The sequence below is a fragment of the Macrosteles quadrilineatus genome, unplaced genomic scaffold (assembly GCF_028750875.1).
Source record: "Macrosteles quadrilineatus isolate MER2022 unplaced genomic scaffold, UCM_ALF_1.0 Scaffold_1__1_contigs__length_201487025, whole genome shotgun sequence".
Lineage (NCBI taxonomy): Eukaryota > Metazoa > Arthropoda > Insecta > Hemiptera > Cicadellidae > Macrosteles > Macrosteles quadrilineatus.
Genome location: NW_026542594.1, coordinates 3,711,696 through 3,730,280, shown reverse-complemented (window position 1 = coordinate 3,730,280; position 18,585 = coordinate 3,711,696). Strand labels below are relative to the sequence as shown.

The 18,585-nt window shown below is 34.4% G+C and overlaps 1 protein-coding gene across 1 annotated transcript in view; it reads left to right on the top strand.

The window, feature by feature from the left end:
• The window catches only part of LOC128994094 (ubiquitin thioesterase trabid-like), a 39,496-nt gene extending 21,658 nt beyond the window's left edge, over positions 1–17,838 (top strand). The window contains exons 7-10 of the mRNA XM_054418353.1: positions 4,997–5,241; positions 6,948–7,171; positions 9,080–9,228; positions 13,015–17,838. Coding sequence (XP_054274328.1) covers positions 4,997–5,241; positions 6,948–7,171; positions 9,080–9,228; positions 13,015–13,093 — 697 coding nt within the window. The 3' untranslated portion in view covers positions 13,094–17,838. The remainder of the gene's footprint in view (positions 1–4,996; positions 5,242–6,947; positions 7,172–9,079; positions 9,229–13,014) is intronic.
• The last annotated feature ends 747 nt before the right edge of the window (positions 17,839–18,585 follow it).

Genomic DNA, 18,585 nt, shown 5'->3' with positions numbered 1-18,585 from the left:
ATACATTTTATATATATACAGGGTGGCTGGTCATCAGTGTGACAAAGTACAAAGTAAATGCAGTGTAATGATGTATATAAAAGGTTCCAAGTCCATAAATTAGCTTACCAAAGAATTATTTTATGTTTTTCAAAAATAACTATGTTTTCAAACTTAATACAGCTATTTCTCAATTACCTGTAAATGGATTTGAGTGGACAATGTCATTTTCGTGTTCTACATTAAATTTTGAATAAGAATAATAGAAAATGACGGAGGATCAGTTGTAAAAACTCCATTGTAAATAGATTCAAAGATAAAAATTTAAAAAACATTTGGTCTATTGTATTTGTTCACACCCTGTATACAAGGAAGTGTCCGAATATGTTAAATACCCCCGCCGCAGCAAACCTGCAGACTAAGCGAATTTCCATTTGACTGATTGGATTTACACTGAAATGTCTACTTAAAAATATAACATTTATTCTTGATTTAAATAGAATTAGTTTAACAAGTACTTAGGTTTGCTGCATCAGGGAGGGTAAAACTGTTTTTTTTTTTTTGTAAAATGTGAATAGTTAGTAAGAAATAAAAACATTTTCCAAATTTGATCAAAATATGTTCACAAACAAGCAAACTACAAAAGATTACTTATTCTCCATAAGAATAACATGGGAATTTTAAATTTACAATTTTTTGGAATTTTCTCCTTAACCATTAGGCACATAATAACGCTTCAATATACTAAATTATTTGTTTTTTTAAGCTCTACAAAATGGTTTGGAAGGAAATTGCTAAATTTTATGTTTTTTTGGGTCAAAAATGGGAAAAACCTATTTTTACCCCATAAAAACCCCCCGTAAACCCCGTTCCCATGGTCCGATCATGCTGGATCGCGAACTCGTTCGAATAAACGTACGTTTACACGTTTGTACCAAATTTCATCAAAATCGGATCATTTTTGCTCGAAAGTTATCGTGCTGACGGACACACATATATATATATATATATATAAATATATAAATATATATATATATGAATTTGAACGGATGGTGTTTTTGGCCTCTAGGGACCTCAAAATGAAAAAAAAAATCGGTCCCGCGTCCAGGTCTTACCATGAGTACTACGGTAATAGCTTATTCCCTATATGGGAAATTCGCTAAAACTGTGCCATTTTATAAGCTTTCCAACCATATGCTACACTATTGAGGTTTAGATATTCTGTTGTTTGTTTTAGTGGTTTGAATACCAGAAAACAGGGTGTCTTTAACATTTAAAACATAGAAAGCCGGCATGTATTAAGCAAAAGTTGTATTTTTGTTTCAGCTTGAACAGTAAAAACAGTAAAAAGTTCCCTGTTTTCTGGTATTCAAACCACTAGAACAAACAACAGAATATCTAAACCTCAATAGTGTAGCATATGGTTAGAAAGCTTATAAAATGGTGCAGTTTTTAACATATTCGGAAACTTTCTTGTATACAGGGTGTGAACAAATACAATAGACCAAATGTTTTTTAAATTTTTATCTTTGAATCTATTTACAATGGAGTTTTTACAACTGATCCTCCGTCATTTTCTATTATTCTTATTCAAAATTTAATGTAGAACACGAAAATGACATTGTCCACTCAAATCCATTTACAGGTAATTGAGAAATAGCTGTATTAAGTTTGAAAACATAGTTATTTTTGAAAAACATAAAATAATTCTTCGGGAAGCTAATTTTTGGACTTGGAACCTTTTATATGCATCATAACACTGCATTTACTTTGTACTTTGTACAAAAATATTTTGTCACACTGAAGACCAGCCACTCTGTATATATACTAGCAGTTACCCGGCGCGCGTTGCTGCGTTTCAGAACTAATATTTTCCATCCCTTTTATTGCTTATAATACTTGTATGAAGGTTTTTATGTTTAGATATTTAACATTGGAGAAACTAGGGTTGTTGAGTACACAGGTGTGCTGCAATTGGGGTTTAATATATTTGTACTTATTCAAAAGTAAAATAGTTTTCTGCGCTGCTTTCTGTGAAAAATATTGTGGCACTATTTTTAAAATCATAACTAATACAGCATGTTGTGATTATTCAAACCTACAAAACAGTTGCCTGGTAACAGCTGTCATATTTATTTGTAAACATTGTAGTTCAGAAAGTCTGACACTGGCCCACTTAAAACCCTCTAGGGCGGAGCCCTTTTGATGGATCTGCGCCAAACTTCACACAAACCATCCTTGAAAGATGCTTAATAATGCCTGAAAGTTTCATTACAATCTGTTTTGCGGTTTCAGAGTCCATAACTTATATACATATATATATACATATACATACATAGTTCCTCTTTTATATATATACTAGAGAACCCGTGCGGCTCAATGAGCCGCATATAGTATGAAATATAACGTCGAGGAAAACGTTATGCTTAAATTTTAGTAATTCTAGTTACATCTTAGAGTTGTTTGAAAACTTGTTAGAAACTAATTTTAAATATCTCTATTTGTGTCGTCAAGGTTCACCTACATTATTCTGCTCTCAGTTTTAACTGATGACTTCTAATGAATGCTTAACTATCTGCTTCTTCAATTCGAGCAAACATGTTGCGAAAAAGTTTTTTTAGCGTTGAGAATTGAAGAAAACTGTTGCCTAGGCATCCCCCTAATCAAACGAATTTTCTCCGTAGAGAATCCCGAAAAGTGGAGTTATCAACCATTTAATGTGCTCCATTTTTTACCCACAAACTCTGGGTTATCAACTGGAAAGCCATAATCTGCTTTGAATAGGCTAAAGCAGCAACACCATTGATAGTTTGTTAACGTGTTGTGTGTTAGTCACGGTATATGCCCCGCATCAGACCATTCTCACGTTGTTCAGTGGGGTTTCTCTTAATACCTGTCCCAAAGTTTTGAAAGTATGGATTCATTTTTCGAAATAGGTTGGATAGCTCTTGTAGCTATAAGATTTGGATAGCAATTTTCATTTTCTCCTTGTGAACAGCGTATATTATTTGCCTCTCCTGAATCATAAAAATAAACTTGACTGTAACTACTCGATCGTTGAATACATGAACACTAATTCCTTTACTTATGTCTAATATTGCCACTAAAATTCAGTAAAAAAAACGTTGTATCAGTTTGTCCAAGGAACTGGCAACATAACCTAGAAGTAAACAATCCATTTGTGTTTTTGCTCAATTAAAGTAGAGCGAGTAATACAAAAGCTTACAATAAAAACATAAGGTCCGCCAAGATTTGGTATAATCTTACTACTTGAGCTTATCAACTCAAGGTATTATTATGGTTTCTACTAAATGTTTGAAATATCTCGATCTGTCAGTTTCATAAGTAAAAATGTCTTGCATACATTCATTTGATCTGACATTAGGCAAGTTTATTTTACCACCGTGACAACACTATGTGCTTCGTATATTTTTCACTTCCAAAGTAAGTTGCATAGCAGAACTGGCAAATATTATTCATCTCACCAAGTGAATGTGTATCTGTTAAACCAGCCCTCCCTTTCTCTACTCTCCTTATACGCATAAGATACCTTATTATTAATTGTCTCCTCCTCCCGTTTTCAAAATTTCTTCTTTGAACTTCAGACATTTTCCGTTCTTCCAACAAAACTGATTAACCGTTTAACTTGGTCTTAACCTACTGAATATTAAAACGTTAATATTTACTCCCAAAAAGCTAATGAGTTTCTTTTTATAAACAGCTGTTTTTTGTTTTTAAATTTGTTCTGTGTATTTCTTATGGGGATAACCCGACCTTTGAGAGGGTCTCACACCCTTAAGAGTAAGAATTTTTAAATTCTAAAACCTTATTGCAAAACTACATATTGAGACGAATCTTTTGACACCTTAATCGTTGAAATTGGTCCAGAAATAAGGGAGGAGTTGCGTTAACAAAATACGGCTTCACGTATTATATATATAGATATATATTGAACATTGTAGTTGCAGTTTTCTAACAGTTTTTTATTTGCATTAAAAGACTAATGTGTGGTTGTAACTTTTGTTTGGCCTTGTTCAAATTGTTTTTTTTTTAATCTTTCATAAAATCATAAAACTTAAGCCTGATCCATAACAGAGATAAAAATACCATAAGTGTGTCCAAAGGGGTATGCTCTGTCACCAAGTATGTCTCAAACCTGAATGTTTTGAATTGAAAGTGCCGGGTGTATGTTTTTGGGGCCACCTTGGGATGCAGAAATAGAGTAAAATGCATCCGATAATCTGGTACATTCAATAACTGATAAAATATTATAGACATTGAGGATATTATTTTTTGAAAATATGTCAGAGAGGATGTCAAAGTCCATAGATTAATTGAAAACTATTTTTATTAGATTGAAAGATAAAGTAAAGAAATTAATTGGACAAGACTGTTAGAAGAGGTAACTCACCTAGTACACTTGAGCCCACTAGTCCGAACTTGGGTAGCCTACTCTGAACATCCGCTCAATCTGAACAAGTTAGAAAACGATTTTTTATAAGTTAAATATAACTATCACTAATGTAAAAATAGATTTCATAAATTAAATACCGAGAAATGGTTTTTAATTGCATCTCTTAATCCATGTGTGTTATAATCCATTTTATATTCAACTGTTTTGGCACATTATTGATAATCAGTAGGCATAATTAACGTTTGTCAAAATTAATTCTAAAGTCAGCTTGCTGTGTGAGAATTTGGTTGTGTAACTAAATTTATATTAGACACAGAAACAACATAATGTTTATTCGTAAAACTGATAGTTTTGACCTGTTGACCACTACTTTGTCTGTATTACGGCATGAACCTAGACTTAATTAATATTGTTTAGTGTAATCTGTGTGCTCTAGGTTCTACCCGAGGTGGAGAGAGTATGAGTCGTGCCAAGCCAGGCTGCTACAGTTCTCTCTAGAGGAGACACAGTGGCAGCAGGACTGGGCGGGTCTCATGTCACTGGCCACTCAGCCTGGCGCTAGTCTAGAGCAGCTTCATGTTTAGTGTAATCTGTGTGCTCTAGGTTCTACCCGAGGTGGAGAGAGTATGAGTCGTGCCAAGCCAGGCTGCTACAGTTCTCTCTAGAGGAGACACAGTGGCAGCAGGACTGGGCGGGTCTCATGTCACTGGCCACTCAGCCTGGCGCTAGTCTAGAGCAGCTTCATGTTTTTGCCTTGGCTCACATACTGCGCAGACCCATCATTGTCTACGGTGTCAAATATGTCAAGAGTTTCCGTGGTGAAGACCTCGGTTATGCTCGTTTTGAAGGTAGTTTGCAAAAACAAAAACAAACTTTGTATTAGGCTGTTTAATACTCAATTACACGTTCACCATTCAGTACAAGAGATATGCGACAATTGTAGTTCAATCCACATTAATAGAAACATCATGTTTAATATGTGGATTCCGTTAATAGTGAAAAAGTACAGTAGAGTCCCATAATTCCTACCTAACTGGTACCAAACCCTGTTTAGATTAGCAAGAATTCAGAACGAGGATTTCTGTAATATTTTATTGTCCCGATTGTAGATATTGTCAACAATTTTAACCGGGATCCTGGAAACGATGATCATATCTCTGTGACCACAGAAGATGTTTATGATTTTGCTGTAACCTCGAAATATTTGAATGATTTGCCATAACCGCACCGAACTTTTGATTTCCTGATTCCAGAAAGCCTCTGTGAAAATGTCTAATCCAAACACATTATGTTCACGGTTCTTTTGCGATCACAGTTTTGGCACGATCGAGGGAGACGATGATGTCTGTGACCCCGGGAGATGTTCACGATTTTATCGTGATCACAGAAGATGTTCTCGATTTTGTGTTAGCTTTGTACAAATGTCTTTAGTTAAATTTTGAACTTAAGTTCCGAATGGTGGATTTTTAAATAGTGAGGTTTGTTTATTAGCGCTAGAAATATTTATATTTATTAAAAAGAAAAAATGTAAATATTGTTTGTTAATTTTTGTGAATCAATTGGACCTCGCCGACAAGTTTTGTAAACTTTGCGAGGCCAAGATGTTGTATTATCACAAATAAATATATTTGAATTTGTAATAGCAGGACTCTACGTTAAGCCTAGTGGTAAAAACAGGAATATTTACTGGTGTAAACATGGGAAGCGTCTGGGAAACAAGTATGGCAGGTAAATAAATTTCGACGTAGACAAGGTTGGCATCCCTGTTCTACAATCACAGCTGATTAGTGTGGTGGAAGGGGAGAGGGCAGCATGGAAAAGTGAATGCAAGGGTTGAGCTCGCACGTCTCTGTATCACCAACAACTCTTATCTATTAACCTCGATCCAAACGATAAGACATACCTGGTTGACAGATATGACATAACTGTAATGTCCTAGGCGATCAATGCAAGAGCTGAGCTTATCAACCTCAACTTCAAACCGTGGCTTGTAGACAATTATCATTTGTGCACTCTTTGTAATTTACAAGAGAAAGAAGATGCTTTTCACTTCAAATCTGTTTGTCCCGTTTTAAATTCAATAAGGAAATTTGATTCTGGCTGTCCAATTTTGACACAAGAACAATATATAGAGATTTTTAATGGGTGGGAATGGCGGGCCTTAAGTAATTACTTAATAGATGCTTGGTCTAAAAGATGGGGGTTAATCCAAGAGTTTAATCTGTAAAAATCATTTTCCCAAATTTAATTACATTTCAAATGTTTATTATTATTATTTATTAGTTTCATTGGCAAATATTTTATATATCTACAATCTACCAAATAATCAGTTCCTTCTTGTTTAGGCATGTGAGGAAGGTAGGTCGGGTTTTATGCGGATTCGTGACTGTATTAAGTGTTTTGAAGTTATGTTAGATTAGGAAGGTAAAGTTTAGGTTATAACAAACTGACTAATTAATCAGACTACCTCAAGACTATTTTTGCACAATTGTAATAGTGGGTGAAACACAATGAAATAACAATACAGCCACTTAGTATGATTTGATGTATTTAGGTGTTTATCTGCCACTACTGTGGGAGCCTGGGTTTTGCACAAAGTCGCCTGTTGCCCTCGGTTACACAAGAGGTCACTTCTCAGCCCTGGTGCCCATAGAGCCATACTCCTCACCTGAGACTGCTGCTAACGATCTCAACCAGGACAGTCTCCAGGTCACCTTCCTACCTCTCATGGACCATGATAAAAAGATCTTGCCTGTCCACTTCACCACACAGTCTGAGGTAGGTTTACCACAGAAAAATGTACAATATGTGTTATTGTATTTCTTGCAAATATAAATGCCTTGTTTCTTGTTTGTTAGAGAAACGGTTGCAGGTGTTTAATTTTGGTTTAGATTTAGGATTAGGATGTAACGTAAAGCACAAGGGCGTAGGTTTAAGGATTTTTGTAAGGGTAGCAGACTTACCTAACAAAACTTATTATATACTCTATACTATATTTAAAGTTAGAACATTCAGGGTTAGTAGGGAAATACAGGAATTTTGGGAATTTGTATTGAATTTCAAAAAGTTCTTGAAAAGTCAGGATTTAGTCTTTAAATTTGTTGTCACAGTCGGGAGTTTTACTAACCACAGTCGGGAGTTTTACCAACCACAGTCTGGAGTTTTACTAACCATATAAAATCTAACAAAATATTAATGATTTTGCTGCGATCGATCGCACAAGACGACGATCACATTTTCGTGACCATGGATGATGCTGTTTAGATATTCCGGATTTCACAGTGATCCCAGAAGTGACGGTGTTGTCTCCACAGACGCAGATAATCACACTATTACCTCTATTTTGGCTTGACTGAAAATATCAGTCTGGCTCACCTTTACTTATTATAAAATTTTCTTTTTTTGTAAGATGTTCATTTACCTTCGATATGGTTCGATAATGTTCGATATGGTAGTTATTTAATGTGTGAAGAAGAGATTAAACTTAAATTGGCTAGTTAGAAATTTCATGCATTAATTTTTTCTTTACTCAAAAACACCCCACTATCTTAAAACACTTTATGACATAAAAGACAGGGGTTGGTGTAGTATAACCAAAATGAAAATTAATTTAGTATATTTGGTAAAAATATCAAAAATGGTATTTGTAGCAAGAATTGAGAATCAATTTTTCAGGTATCGGTTTCCAGAATCGATAAGTTTTGCTATCAACATATCACTAATTGTTGATCAAACTAGTCTTGAAAAGTCTGAAAATAGTCTTGAATTTTAAAATGGAAATAAACTAGACACTCTGAATGTTTCCCTGCCTGGAAATATCAGACCACATGAATATTTGCACAATGCACACCACTAGTTTATAGTGTAAAGCTTTGTGATTCTTGTCCTGGTCTTAATTCTTTCCCATTCAGGTAAACCTACTATCCTCACAAAAAATCATAAACACCTAGGCCCTTGTTGAGCGAAGCACACTCCTGCTTTTCCACATGCTCGACTCCTAAACGGCTGAAGCGATCCGCATGAAATTTAGCACAGTTGAAACTAACTAACTAGTAACTATAGATCTGAAATGGTACAAGTCGAACTAAACGGCTTTTCTCTATGTGAATCTAAATATTTAGTAATTTAACATGGGGTTTATTGGTTGACATGACATTATTTGCAAGATAACGTAAAAAGGTAAACATAAGAGTTGTAAAATAATTAGTCAACAAATCATCTAAACAAATACAGGACAAATACAGAGATGAACAATCGGATTAATATGGTTGAGCATAATTTACTACAAAATTAATAGTTAGGGTCCCCGGAATTAGGCTAATACACCATTGACTTTTAGATTCTCCAAATAGCCATTCCATTTAGGCCTATATTGTAAAGAAATGTTTTTGACCCCCAAGTTAATTCTGAGGTTAAAGGTACAAAAGTGCTTGGAGGTAGTACAATGTCTCCAAAGGATGGGATAGATGCTCCGATTGGGGTACGATTCGGCGGGTATATAACCAGGGTGTTTGGCACCAGGAAGTCAGTTGGGCATCCGGGCCCGACCCTGCCGGATGGGCATGCTGAGCCACCGGTGTGGGGCCTGATGGGCAAGCTGAACCTGGGTACTGCTGGACGGGCGTGTTGTGACTGATGGTGGATAGTTGGTTGCACAATAGATACTCAATAAAACTTTGTTCACAGATGGGTAGAGAAGAGAGTTTGTTGAGGCAGTGGTTGGACGTTGGTGTGACTGATGGTGGATTGTTGGTTGCACAACAGAGACTCAACAAACGGCCTCTACTTGTTGCCCAGATGCTAGAAGAATGGCTCAATCACTATCGTAGACTTGCGTAAGTCAATAATTTTACCATTCACATTTAATGCTTCAATAATTGTGAATATCGGTGTTATAAAACAGTGGGGTAATGTGGGAGATTGTGTTTTAAAATCTCTTCAAGATTAGTAGTTATTCTCTATTTAATTACAGCCTGGAATTCATCTTAATAATTTGAATTACTAGTGCACAAAATGTTCTAAGTTCTAACTCTTAATTAATTCTGCTACTGCTTCTTCTGGTTCTGCTTCTTCCATTTGCTAACCTAAAATTAACAAAAAAAATCTTGTCATCTGTAACTTTCTTGATATGTTTGGCCCTTTGCTTTTGGTTGCCTGTAAGTAATAAAATTAGGGATATGTCGATTCTCCATACCACCGAAACTTGGCCGTTGGTATCGGTATTGATAATCTTTTTTATGAGAATGTTTTTTATTGTGTTTTGTGTGTGTGTTAAGATTGACGACGCCAAAACTGGTGGATATACATAACTGAGGATGGCATTTTGATGCCAAAACGGTCGTAATATATGGAAACTTCAGAGCTGTGACGAGGTTATTGTATTATTTTATTTATTATTTTGAACCAATTGGGGACGATGATGATGATGATGTTTCCGTGACTGCGGAAGTCGATGATGTATACACTGCTGCAGAAGATTTCCATTATTTTGCCACGATCGTGGAAGACGAAGATGACGTTTCTGTGACCGCGAGAGGCGATAATGATGGTTACACAGCCGTGGAAGATTTTCATGATTTTGCCGCAATCGCAGATGACGACGATGGTGTTTCCGTGATGCGGGAGATGATGATGGCTGTGGGAGATGTTCATGATTTTTCCGCAACCACGAAAGGCAGTGTTGATGTTTCCGTAATTGAAGAAGATATTTCAGATTTTGCAGTGATCCCAGAAGACAAAGATGATATCTCCCTGACCGTTGGCGATAGTAAAAAAACCCTTGAGTTTGGCATGACTAAAAATGTCAGGCTAGAAATACCCTCTATAATATAATTTTAATTTTTTTGTTGTTGTTTGATCTTCATCTATCTATATATTAATTACGTAAGCCGATTCTTTGCGTCAAAATTGTGGGCGACTGGGAAGTCGTAGAATGACGGGAGAGGGCTCAAATTAAAGGTCTTGATCCCGTGACGGCAGGAAAAATAGTGAAATTCCCCTAATTTTAACACAAAATTAGATATAACGTAAAATGTTCTCCATAAGAATAACATTAGAATCCATTTACTGCTGATTTTTGTTTACTTCAATACAGCTGATCGTGATTGATCATTAAGCCAGTGAGCAATATTACATTTAGATTACTCATTTGCCAGTCAATTCTGTAATGTACTGTATACTATATATACCCCCTCCGCAGCAAACCTGCAGACTAAGCGAATTTCCATTAGCCTGATAGGATTTCACATTAAAATGCCTCCTTAAAAATATCATATTTATTCCCTATTTAAATAGAATTAGTTTAACGAGTACTTAGGTTTGCTGCAACAGGGAGGGTAAAAAGGTGGTTTTTTTATGTTAATAGTTTAGTAAGAAATGAATGTATTTTCCAAATTCGATCAAAATATGTTCATAAACAAGTAAACTACAACAGTTGACTTATTCTCCATAAGAATAACATAGGGATTTTAAATTTACAATTTTTTTGAATTTTCTCTATAACCATTAGGCGCACAATAACGCTTCAATATACTAAATTATTTGTTTTTTTTAGCTCTACAAAATGGTTTGGAAATAAATTGTAAAATTTTGTGTTTTTATGGTCAAAAATGGGAAAAACCTATTTTTACCCCATAAAACCCCCCATAAACCCCCGTTCCCATAGTCCGATCATGCTGGTTCGCGAACTCGTTCAAATAAATGTAGGTTTACACGTTTGTACCAAATATCATAAAAATTGGATCATTTTTGCTCGAGTTATCGTGCTGACGGACACATATATATATATATAAATATATATATATATATATGAATTTGAACGGATGGTGTTTTTGGCCTCTAGGGATCCCGGGACCTCAAGACGAAAAAATAAATCGGTCCCGGGTCCAGGTCTTACCATGAGTACTACGGTAATAGCTTATTCCCTATATGGGAAATTCGCTAAAAACCAGGGATAACGTTACCCATAATAATTAAGACTTTTTAGTTACGTCAAAGGTGAAATCAATTGTTTTCAAGATTAAAGAAACGATTCAAGAACAAATGAAGAACTTAAACTTTTGCTTTCTTTTGATTTCACAACATCTGCTTTGTTTTTATTTTAAAACATATGTTAAAGATTTAATACACACTCTTTTGTAAATTTACTAAGATTTATATTAATTTGAGATTTATTGAGGAGTTTAATCAACATTTTGTATGAAGTGGAATAACCTCAACGGCCCACTCTTAGAAAACAATTTTGGAATAAAGATGTAATAGGGGTTTGTACAGGTATTCGTTCATTAAGTAAGTACTATGACAAGTTCCAATGGGTGGAAAAAACAATATTTTTTAGAGGAGACTAACCAGGTACAGGTTCAAATAATATAGCCTAGCATACACGGTAGTAAAGGGAGCACCGATATATAACAGTAAAACCTAGAGGTAATTTCCGTTTCTTAAAACTAACAAAAAATATGCATGTCGTGATTGGTTTCGATAACTGGGTTATGGAACTCTAACCAGTCGCAAAATAGTTAGTAACCAGATGTTGATTAGGCCCTTTTTTGATAGGATATGTTAAGTCAATCGCAATTTTAAGAGGATTACCACCAAATATACTTATACTAGGCTAAGTTTAATAGTAGTTTTTTTTAAATGTTGATCAGAAACAAATTTAGGGTTAAGTTCTGTCAATGGCATACCTTTAGTTTACACTAATTTTGTTAAACCTTTACAAAATGAGCATAAACGTAGAAATAATAACTGGGTCAGGTGCTAATTTAGCGGTTTTGACCATGAACTAAGCTTATCTCAGCACACCTTTTTGCCCTTTCATTTTTGACGAAGACAATTTCCAATATTTCAATCAGGGAAGCATTTTTCATCCCTAACCAAAAGACCAAAGCTACCTTAGTAAACCAATATTTATTCACAAACATGTTTGCTGCCTTTAGCAAAGTTACACCTCTGGAGTCGTTCAAATTATTTATTGAAAATAACATCAACAAAAGCAAACAAAGATAAACGACAAACTGTTTTTTTTTACACAAAAGATATTTTGTATTGGGATATCTATCCTGACACATTGATAATTTGATTCTGAAATTGTTTAAATATTACAATACAGTTATTTGTTTTAGATTTGAGCTTTTTAGGGACTAATGTCCCTACAAGCCACTAGTTTATCTTTAATATGGTACAGTAGTTTTTTTTTTTATGATTTGAGAAGAATTTATACTTAAATTGGCTAGTTAAGATGAATCATTACTGCATAAATTTTTTCTTCACCTAAAAAACACCCCATTACCTCAAAAATACTTAATAGAAAGACATAAAGACAGGGGTTGGTGTAGTATAAACCAATCCATTCAGAAAATTTTGTAAAACAATAAAAAAATGGTATTGGTTTCGAGAATCGAGGATATATTTCTTAGGTATTGGTATCGAGAATCGATGTATTCTTGTTATAGTTTTTTATCAGTTAAACTATTATTTCTATAAACTTCATTCTGTTGTACATGTTTTCATTTATCTTTGTAGGTCAGAAGAAAACATTTTTATTGAAATATTGTTCTAAAATGTTGTGGCATCAATATAACATTAGTTATGATGAGTAATTTAACTGCTTGTTTCTACAGGCAAATGTCCCACGCTCCATTCAGTCGACCAATCCCAGTGCAAGATTATTCTAGCGACGGGGACACAGATGATGAATGAGTTGTGATCTGCCCTTTGTATATCTTTACAAAATATAATGGATATTTATTATGATTTGTATAAATTGTATGAGTGCAGGGTTTAGCTTTAACGAGTGGATGTGTTTGTGTAAATAGCTCCTCAAAAATCGCTAAGGATTCATGAAATTCTCTGTTAAAAAATCTGGGTTTCCAATAAATTCTAAATTACGTGCTAATAGCGACAAATTTTGTTATTGTTGACAGTACCTGCTGGATGAACAAAAATGTATTATAATTTACAGTTGTTATACTCCACTTAACTTAGGTCTGTTTATTATTATGAGTTGTATTCAAATTTAAGTACAAGCCTTTATTTAATATTGTAGCTTTTAAGTTAAAACGTTTGGAATATGTTTGAGGTGTAGGCCTATGTTCTAATTACAGTTTATTTTTTTAATAACCAATACTTAAATATAGTTAAATTATGTTCTTCTATTTTCTACGTAAGGGTTGTGCAATTCATTTATATTATGTGTAAATTGCTTTGAAAACTATTTCAGTGAACAGTTATTGCAATATAAAAGGTTGTGTTTATTTGCGTTTATTCCAACAAATTATATTTTTCAGCTGTGAAATGGTTCTGGTTCCTAAAAGATATATCCATGGAGGAGGTCTAAATGTAAACTAATTCTTTATTTAATAAGAGGAGATTGAATAATGGTGCTTTGAACTTTTAAAAAGTAATTCCAGATATTGAAGTAATTGTTATATATTGGCAATTTTATTGTTTTCCTTAATTAAAGAGAATTGTCAAACTCTTAACAACTTTAAATCTGTAAACCTGCAAGATATGTCATGTAGGATTGTGTCCTTACCCTGTATGCATGTCCAGCTTACATAGATACACTAATTGAACTTTTGTCTTGAAAGAAAAGTGATTATTCAAAGAAGCTAGTAATATTACAGTTTATTTTAACATGTGAAAAAATATATCAATCAAAATTATTATATTAGACATGGCTGTAGTGTAAAAGGATACCTAATAATAATTATGCCAAGGATACAAAATAAGCCAATTTCATTGAATGGTAATTTGTTTAAAACTTGTTATCCTTATTACTTCAACGTATCTTGTAATAAAATGTGCTTATGGTCTGAATTGCAAAAAATGTGTATATCATATTATATACTAATGACTACATACAGGGTCCATTCAATAAGTTTCGGGACTGGTTCACTGTAGCCTTAAAAGAGCAGTGGAGGGGGTCCGACCGGTTGGGTTTGATTGAGTGGTCCTTCACCACACCATTCAGGAGCACTTTGGTTTAGCACTACGGGCATTCGTTGAGACAAGAGGTTGATATTTACGAGTGTTTTTTTTTTTTCATTGTGTCATCACGTCAACATGGATGGAGCGTACCTTCGAGGATCGCTGAGAGGTTTTGCTTTAAACTCGGAAAATCTGCATCGGGGACCCTTGCCTTTCCCTTGGTCTCCGACAAGGAATTCCCGAGTTTAAAGCAAAACTTCACAGCGTTGCTTTACGGTACGCTCAACACAATGGAAAAAGGCTCGGCGCAAATATCAACCTCCTGTCTCAAAAAATGCCCGTAGGTGACTAAATTAAAGTTCTCCTGAATGGTGAAGGACCCCTCTATCAAACCCAACTGGTCAAACCTCCCTCCACCGCTCTTTCAAGGCTAACGTGAACCAGTCCCGATACTTATTGAATGGAGGGTGTAATTTACTTCCTCTGGATATTGTTTGAGCCAAAAGCTGAGATTTTAGTTATGATTTAGTTCCATAATAGGCGAGAAAAATGTGGTATTATTTATCAGAATATTTTCATATCTTTTTCAAATCCTTATGTGTTTTCAAACCCACGTTGTTCGTTTTGAAAGATGCTTAGAATCTGGTCTTCAGAGTACCTGATAATTTGTAGGGTCAACTTTGCACTCAATATGAAGATCAATGGGATATAATAGTATATTTCAATGTTAATAGTAATTTTTGATATCATAATATGTTTAAACTTTTGTGTACAACTAAACAAATAACAGTTAACTTAAGTTTTCTTCCTTGTCCTTATGGATCAGTTGACCACAGATTTAAGATATGGTTAGGCAGCAACGCTTGTGTGTGTGATGACAATTTGAGTGTGTCATATTTTTCTTTTCATCCTTAGGTTATTTTCCTATTGAATTATTATACAGTCTAACCTTGATATAACGATATCAAGGAATTCGTTATATTGAGGTAAGATAACAAATTCCTTGATATAACAAATTATTTTAAATCTCCTAGAACTCTCCAAAAGACACAATAAATATTTTACCTCTACATAGCGAACAAACCATAACAACCTTTATTTAATGAATTTTTGACGATCCCGGCTAAAAGAAGACACCTTTAATATAACAAATTTATCATTGCCAGAACCTCTACTTAAAGAATTTAACCTCTACGTCTTTCCCTCAATACAACAAACCCTCCCCCCACACATTATTGTTTTTGAAAAAATCACGGTTTCTTGATTAAAATAAATTGGAAAGTTGATGTAAACACTTGCGCTAACATTCGTCTGCTCTTTTGGAAAATTACCCTATAGGGAAGTAGCTATTACCGTAGGTCTCATAGTAAGATCTGGTCCCGGGACCCAGAGGCCCATTTATTTTATTTATCCCCATTTTTGGTTTATGTTTCATTTTGATGTCCCCAGAGGGCAAAAACACAATTTGTTAAAATTTGTTTATATATATATACCTATATAAAACATCATCGCGCAGACATGCTGTGCGCTATGTCCCAACTGATTTCATTCACTGAGGACTGATGACGACGTAATGATTTGTAAACTGGGAATGGGATAAGTAACTATGACGACTTTTGAATTTTTTGATGAAGGGAAACTTGAGAAAGAACAGAAGAACTAAGAGAAAGAATATCAACACCTTTTATCTTTATTCCTTCCTTTTACTAGTGTTTTTATTATCTTCAAATGATTATACACTTTTATGTTGACTTATCAAATGTTTTTATTGTTTTCAATACAATTTGTTTCAACCAAGGCAAGGCCAATGATATAGTTGATTATTATTATTGAGATTCCTCTGTTGTGATAAAGCAATATGTCAGGCTATTGGCCTCTCACGAGCAGTAGCTTACAAAACTCTCTATTGTTTTGTTTTATCCCTTCCGTGATTTAGATTTATTGCTGTACAGTGTTTGGCTAGACTTTGGGTGAGTTTGAGTATGCTGTGATTTTAAACACAGTTTGTAAATTGAACCAAGGTCCAAGGTCAATAACTTAAGTCATGATTGGCAATATTAATGATTGTGTAATATTGTATTTTGTCAACAAAAAAATCAAATTGTGACATAAATGGAATTTTTTTATACAGTATTAGTGTTTTTATGGATTTGTCATCTTTTTGATACCATGTTGGATACCTCATTACCCTGGATAATCAAGGTTCTTCTTTAAAATGTCAATACTGTACTGTAAAGTATTGTAGCCTATGCTACTTAATTGTGTTTTAATGAGGTCAAATGCAGTGGCCTGTAATCCAGCTACTAGAAGGTCACGAATTGTGGATATTTATATGCATGCACTGTGGATAAGATACTTCCTGGTGTGGATTAACGTCCGCACTAGTGAGAACTAAGACTATCTGCAGTACTATCCTGATAATTAGACCAATTCGTTAACACCAAGGTAAAAATGTGGTTCGGATTCCACTATGAACTGTAGGTCCCTTAGTTGCCATTAGCTGTACCGGTATGGGCTATTAATTAACAGTTGTGTCTAAGGAGTATGTCGGCCTTAGTCACTAACAAGTCTACAAGATTGCACCACTTATCTCCATTCATACTTGACTTTAAATACCTACTTTGTATGGTCGCCATTGCATTGAAAAGTATTAAAGTAATGTCGACCTTTATTGACCAATGCTGTTTCCGAACCTCGACTTAGCGAAATTCCTGCCAACCTAACCTCAATACAACGAACCTATTTTAACAACATCCTTATATATCCTAACGAAAATTTAGTTTGATCCCTTCAGATTCGTTATACCGAGGTTGGACTGTACTACCAAAAACCAAATTAAACGACTTATTAGTAAATTAAAGCTTGTACTTTGATAATAAAACTAAGCAGTAGGTAAAGCACACAACATGAAATCAAAGAGAAATATTTACTTAAAATCAACCCATTTAAGTGTTACCACAATGTCAAAACAGTCTTCAGATTTTACTATTAGGATGATAAAAGTTTTAAATGTATCCAAATTAGATGCTTAAATCTGTACAAATTCATCAATATTTTATAATACTAAAATATTCCTGTACAGTACAACAGTAAACTGGACTCATGATGATAATAATGTTTGGTACCTACTAAATATTTTGGTTTGTATTTAGCGAAAATAGTTGTGTCTTCCATTAATCTAATCTCAATCAAGCCATAATATGCCCACTAATAACATTTATGAAAAGGAACCATTACATTTCCTGATTTTCCATTAATGCACAATACACAATCAAACATACAAGTGCTTGTAAATACAAGCTTTTTCATTATTTAATGATTTTAGGTTTTAGTGGGTCACAAAGTATTTTTAGATATACCAAAAATCCTAGTGGTAGCGTGGATTGTTTACATAGTTCTTGGGTCAGTTATTACTAAGCAATTTGTTAATTAGTTTTAAAGAAGATAGTTTAACAAGATTCAATATTTAATTGTAGATATGAGAAATTAAAATCTGTTGTTGGTGTCTTTCTTAATTTGCCTTTTTTATTTTTCACCACAAATCTTAAGTGTTTTTTGCTTTGGTGCTCTTTTGAACTTAACCCACTAAGTCCTAAAGCCGCGTTTACACAAGCCCAGTTGGCTGGCAGGCTACTTGCCTAAGGTAACTGGAAATACATTAGAGGCCCTGTTACCTGCCTGCTCTACTGGCCTCGTGTAAACGTGGCTCTACCTCAGCTCGGGCTTCAGTTGCTATGTTGCACCATTGGACAGTGCCGCGAGAAGCGCTTGCAGAGGTCTCCAAGATTAATGTTTTCGAATTAACCAATAATGATAGCTACGCATTCTAAACGGCTTATAGTAGTGCAAATACCAATCTATAGTTCTGCGTTTTTCAAATAACGTTTTTTCAATAAGTTAGGGCTAGTTGAAAGGCCTTTTTTCTTGTCCTAAAAATCAAGTTTATAAGACATGTATTAAAAATAAATGAAATAATGAAACGCAGAACTATAGAAAATTGCATCCTCTTTAATATGATACCTTAACTTTGATTCTACCTTCAATGTAGCAGGTGAAAACAGTTATCTTACAAACCCTTGAATATGGTTGCGCGTCAGGGGTAAAGCGCACCCTTAAGGCGCATTTACACCAAAGTCTTCCACTAAAGTTTTCCACTAGTTGCTTATGCTACAAAATACAGCAACTTTTTCTGTCGTCCACTAGTGGAGAGACAAGTCTTCCACTAAATTTTGGTTTCCCACGGAGAGTCGGTAAAGAAAGTT